This window comes from Pantherophis guttatus, chromosome 7 (genome assembly GCF_059756535.1).
Source record: "Pantherophis guttatus breed Tessera chromosome 7, ASM5975653v1, whole genome shotgun sequence".
Taxonomy (NCBI): Eukaryota; Metazoa; Chordata; class Lepidosauria; order Squamata; family Colubridae; genus Pantherophis; species Pantherophis guttatus.
The window spans coordinates 1244307-1250306 of NC_142069.1; the positions used below are offsets into that span (position 1 = coordinate 1244307).

At 43.3% G+C, this 6000-nt stretch overlaps 1 protein-coding gene across 1 annotated transcript; it reads right to left on the reverse strand.

Annotated features, from left to right (window-relative positions):
* Nucleotides 1-4831: 4831 nt before the first annotated feature.
* Nucleotides 4832-5767, reverse strand: LOC117656821 (olfactory receptor 5V1-like). Its single transcript, XM_034404997.2, has one exon. The coding sequence runs from the start codon at nucleotides 5765-5767 to the stop codon at nucleotides 4832-4834; it is 936 nt and encodes a 311-aa protein (XP_034260888.2).
* Between the last annotated feature and the right edge of the window lie 233 nt (nucleotides 5768-6000).

Sequence of the window (6000 nt, forward strand, 5' to 3'; positions counted from 1 at the left end):
TGTAGGAAGAAGAGTAAACTAATAATGCTAATGTCTTTCTAGAAAGCTATGATAGATCTATGCTCAGAATGCCCTTATGGCCTCCACATTTAAAACATGGTGTCTCAGAACTGGAAAAAGAACATGAGAGGACAAGAAAAATGATAAAGGAGCTCAAATCCTAGCCTTGGAAAGAGATTTAGAAGACACCAAAGAAAATCTTTCTTCACACAGCCACAAATCAGGGTGAAGGCATCTAACTTGCATGTCCTTGAATGAGTGTTGCATGAACTCCACAACGGACACATACTGTATTTCCTGGGCTACTCAGACCAGATGCAGCTGGCTGAAGAAATGTTTGTCTTTTACCTGGAAGTACACATGAAGGAATCATTAATGGTCTGCCTTTTCTGCTTGGAGGCGTAGTAAGGGTGTCCCTTTAAAGCTTGGGAGATAGAACACTACCTGAAGGAGGGTGAGGGGACAAGCCTAACATGAAGATTTTGGGGGAGGCATTCTGTGAAGCTGCTGACCTGGGGGTGGGTGGGCTGCTGGTGTCTTGCTCCAGATGTGGTGATGAAGCTCACCTCTGCATTGCTCTCGGTCCACTTTTTTTGAGGGGAGGAAACATGTATTGGCTTCATTTGGGCTTCTCCAGCATCTCCTGCACAGAAGACAAATGAATGGAAGGAGTTTGCTCTCCAATGTCTTTAAGGCATCCCCCAACCTCCTTGGCCCAAGAGTGGAATTCATTATGGAAAGAGCCAGGCTGAGGGAGGGAGAAGACTGTGGTTGTGCATGAGGGAGACAACAGTAACTGGGGACAATTAGTCCAGAGGGAATGTGCAATCATGAAGCCCACAAGCATAAAGTAATGATGTTGTGTTCAGATACCATCTTCTATCCCACTGAGGAGACCATACAAAGACCAAAGTTGGGAGATGGAGCCTAATTTGCTTTCCATGGTCGCCTGGTCCACAATATCCCCATTTTAGCCAAGGTTGGCGTGTTCCCCAAAGAGAAACTCCTATTTCTTCTCTTTTCAGTTGACCTCAACAAGGAGCCTCAAGGACCACAAAGCTGGTTCCTGGCCAGGGTCACAGCAAGAAGCCAGAGGGGCCTCTGTCAGAAGGGCTTCTTCTGGGATTTTACAAAGAGTTCAGAGATGAGCAACAAAGATGATTAGGGAACTGGAGGCTAAAACATATGAAGAACCGTTGCAGGAATTGGGTGGGTCTCAAACAAGGACTAGGCGGGACATGATGGCAGTCTTTCAATATTTGAGGGCTTTCATAAAAAAGGGGAGTCAAGTCAGTCAACCTATTCTCCAAAGCACCTGACGGCAGAATAAGAAGTAATGGACGAGGATAGCCACAATGTTCAAGAATAAATCGGAGAAGTGTTGGAAATGTCAACAGACCCCAGGATCCTATTACCATATTTTATTTATTTATTTATTAAATTTGTATACCGCCCTTCTCCTTTCGGACTCAGGGCGGTGAACAGCCAAAATAAAAACATTTGTACACAAAAGTTAAAATAATTATTAAAATTAATTAAATGAAATTTGGCCCATAATTTAAAACATATCAATTAAAATCAGTATCAAACGTTAAAACCAACATGGAATCAGGCCAGCCCGACTAGCTGAAAAAAGTAAGTTTTTAGGGCCCGACGAAAAGTCCGGAGGTCTCAGATCACTCGTATCTCTGGAGGTAGATCGTTCCAGAGGGTAGGTGCCACCACAGAGAAGGCTCCATATGTGGTGGACATGCGTAGAAACAAGAAGATATTGGACTAAGATATACATGTGGTTGGAAAAAATGATAAAGTGATATATTGATTTTAAACCAGAGATATTTCTATTAGGGATCTTACCAGAGACATATAATAAAGAACTGCAAGATTTAATTGTGAATATTTTAACAGTGGCTAGAATTGTATTTGCTGAAAATAAAAAAAAATCTTAAAAAAAAAAGAAGTAATGGATGGCAACTAATCAAGGAGAGAACCAACCTAGAACTAAGGAGAAATATGCCAACAGTGAGAACAATTAATCAATGGAACGGCTTGTCTTCAGAGGCTGTGGGGGCTCCATCACTGTAGGTTTTCAAGAAGGGTTTGGAGAGCTCTTGGTCTGTAATGGTATAGGGTCTCCTGCTTGACTAGGGGGTTAGACTAGAAGACCTCCAAGGTTCTTCTCTTCTCTTCTCTTCTCTTCTCTTCTTTCCTCTTTCTCTCCTCTCCTCTCCCCTCAAAATCTTAGTCCTGGGGTCTGGCTACCCACAAAGCAGTTGGTTCAGAATTTGGGACTTTCTTTCCGTCTTGTGATTATAGGTACCAGGATCCTTCAGAGATGATGGTTCTGACCTTAACTGTGGCACTGCTGGATTACTGTAGGACCTTCTAAATGGGGCAGCTTTTGGAGACAGACTGGAAGCTGAAAGTGTCCAAAATGAAGGGGAGACTGGGAGGAGGTTCAGTCCTGCCATGGCTGGTCTCCTGGGAGGGTTCCAGATACAGTTCCGTTCTGGTGAACTGGCCAACATTGAGGTCAACCTGGGACAGTACCAGGATACATCAGGCATCCCCCATCTGGGAAATACATCCCAACCCAGTTCCGCCTGCCTCCCCCTCCCCCCACTTCCTAGAAAGCTAGCAGGATATGGTAGAAAGTTGCTTTTCTTGTTATGAAGCCCAACCTTTGCAGATCTCCACCACTGAAGGTCCAGACTGCTCCCCAGCCCTCGATATTTCAGAAAACGGGCAAAACAACCCCTATTCTACCAAGCTTCCATGTTCTCTGCGTTCTGATAGTAAATTGTGTTGCTTTATATTTCTACTGTATTGTAAAAGGTGTCTCCTGTTTGAGGCAGGCTAGAGCGTTTCTTTATAAATGTTTGTTTGTTTGTTTGTTCATAAAATATAACTGCCTAACTCCAGTGGACTTGGGGCAGCATGCAAAGCCAAACAAAATCCATCAAAGTCCCAAAAGTGCTTTTCCAAAAGGCAACTGGACTTCCTTGGTTTTTTTTCCTTGAAAACATTTCACTTCTCATCCAAGAAGCTTCTTCAATTCTGTGACACAGACTGATAGAAGATAAGATAGACAGACAGACAGACAGACAGACAGACAGATGACAGATGACAGATGACAGAAGACAGAAGATAGATAGATAGATAGATAGATAGATAGATAGATAGATAGATAGATACATAGATAGATAGATGGATGGATGGATGGATGGATGGATGGATGGATGGATGGATGGATGGAGCCATTATAGTTCCCCCACAGTCACAGGAGTGTAATTCAGGCTATTGGCCAAGGGAGTGCGATGGCTAAAGTAGATAATCAATGTTTGGAAAGAAAACAGGCCAAGCTTGCAATTCTTCATTTATTATATTCAAGAAAAGAATAAAGAATTTATTATATTCAAGAAAAAAAATTATGAATTTGCAATTTAATGACAAAATTTCAAACAAAACATTGGGAGGGGAATGGAAATAGGAAAATCCCCCAAAGCGTTCCAGATAAATTTGCTCAATAACCTAACAATGTGAGGAAAATACATATAGCAAATAAAAATTTCCTTCAGAGTTCTAGTTGTTAAGTTGGGTGAATGAGGACGCAGCAAGCCAGGCAGTGAGTAACAACAGCTCTTTAATGTAGGGTGAGAACCCAGCGACTGACCGAGGGAAACAGCTCCCTTTATATACCTTGCAGCTGTGGTGGTCAGCCAATCAGCTGAGGGTCAGTTAGTTCAAACTTCCCGCCAAGAAAACCTATTTACATAACACTAGTCATCATGCATGGGGGGAAAAAAAGAGGTTGAACAACATTACCCAATTCCTCATGACAATATTTTGTTAAACCACCAACACTCCAGGCTCACCTAATAAAATGACATCCATCCATCCATCCATCCATCATTCCATCCACCCATCCATCCCTTTCTATATTATCTTTCTCAATGCTCCTAGCAACGTCATCATTATGAAGCAGGTTGTAACTTTTTCTGGAGAAAGCCTTAAGGAAGGCAGTCAACCCAAAAGCCATTGACTGCGTCTCCCCAGAAACCCTCTGCCAGTTTCCTCCATCCGAGCTTCACCTGACAGAGCAAGAACTGCTCTCTACAAGTGTCAGAAAGGATTCGAAAGTTCCATGTCTAAGAATTCTCCTGGTTTTTCTTTTTCCCAGGAGCTATTTATGTCCATGTTTCTGCTAACTTTTAACTGGATAAGCATGTTGCAGAGGACACTTCATTTCTGCTTGGTGAAAACCTCGAGGAAGGTGGTCAGTCTGAAGGTTACAGATTATGAAATTCAACCAAACATCTAGTGTCTGTCAGCCATCCCAACTTAGTCAATTAGGAAAGAAAGACTCTTGACTCCATTATTAACAAAAGTACATTTCAGTAAAGCCAAGTGGTTGCAAAGCCGGATCTGAACTTTTTGCGCCAAACGCATCCAATTAACTTTTCTCCTTTCCCTCCTTCCCCCTTGGTTAGCTTTTATTGTCCAGTGACATTCGAATAAATTATTGTGGTAACCGTCCCTGGCTAGGATGGTGTTGCATTCCATAGTATGGCCTTGGAACGGCCGGCTGTAGTATCTCATGGGATACTACGTTTGATACCCCTTATCCCAGCCATCTCTTCACCACCCTGTAGCTCCCATCCACCCCCCAAATTGGATAGGGCAGACTGGCATTTGGCAAAAGAGAGCTAATGTGGTAGAATGACAGTCCTGGCAGTGTCTTGCATGTATCTTTTTTTGCCCTGATCATACTCAGGAAAAACAAGAGTTGGCCTCTTGATGTGCTTAGAACTTAAAACTTCTGAGAAGAATCCTACATTCTCCTGTGTCTTTCCAGGATCTTCCTCAGGGCCCCCTTCACCTCCTTGTTGCGTAGGCTGTAGATCAGGGGGTTCACCATGGGGGTGACAATGCAATACATGGTGGAAATTAGGGTGTCGGTCTCCAGGGAGTAGCCAGCACTGGGCTGGTTGTAGTTAATGGCACCATTTCCAAAATAAAGAATGACCACCATCACGTGAGAAATACAAGTAGAAAAAGCTTTGTGCCTCCCTGTGTTGGAACGGATACGCAGGATGGATGCAAGGATGTAGAAGTAGGAGATGACCACAAAAAGGAAGGGACCCAATCCCACAAACACAGTGGCTAGGTGGATTGTTATCTCACTGACAAATTTGTCACCACAGGCGATTTTCAACAGTGGGGGTAGATCACAGAAGATGTGGTAGATCTGATTATGTCCACAGAAATGGAAGTTGGAAGCCAAGGCTGTGTGAACTGCTGCATCCAGGAAGCCCCAGATCCAGATGATCACAGCTGCTTGCATGCAAACACGTGGACTCATGAGGTGTGAGTAGCGCAAAGGCTGACAGATGGCAGCGTAGCGGTCATAAGCCATGATGGCCAGCAACCAGCATTCTGAGCCCGAGAAGGCCATCAAGAAGAACATCTGAGCAAAGCAAAGGTTGTAGGATATGGTGTGTCTTTGGCGAAGGAGATTTGCTAGGATCTTGGGGACGGTGACCGTTGAGTAGCAGACATCCAAGCAGGATAAGTGGCTGAGGAAAAAATACATGGGACTGTGAAGGTGGGAGTCCACCAGGATGAGAGTGATGATCATGAAGTTACCCAGAATGGTGACCAAATAGATGGTGAGGAACAGCAGGATGAGATAGACCTGGCCATGTGTGATGTTGGAGAAACCCAGAAAAACAAACTCAGTAACTAGAGTGTGGTTGCTGAAATCCATGGGAATTCAGGGATCCTGAGTAGCAAAGATCTGAAGGAGAGCAAAAAGATAACTAAATGAGTTTTTTGTTTTAACCTCCAAATATGCACCAATTTTACAAAGCAAATATTTTGACTTGTCTGCTCAGGTTTTGTGGTGGATTAAACAGTCTACAAAATATAAATTGTGCACTTAATCGAAGTTGACAGAGATACTAAGTTATTATTTTTTGCTCCTATCGATTGAAATCTGTC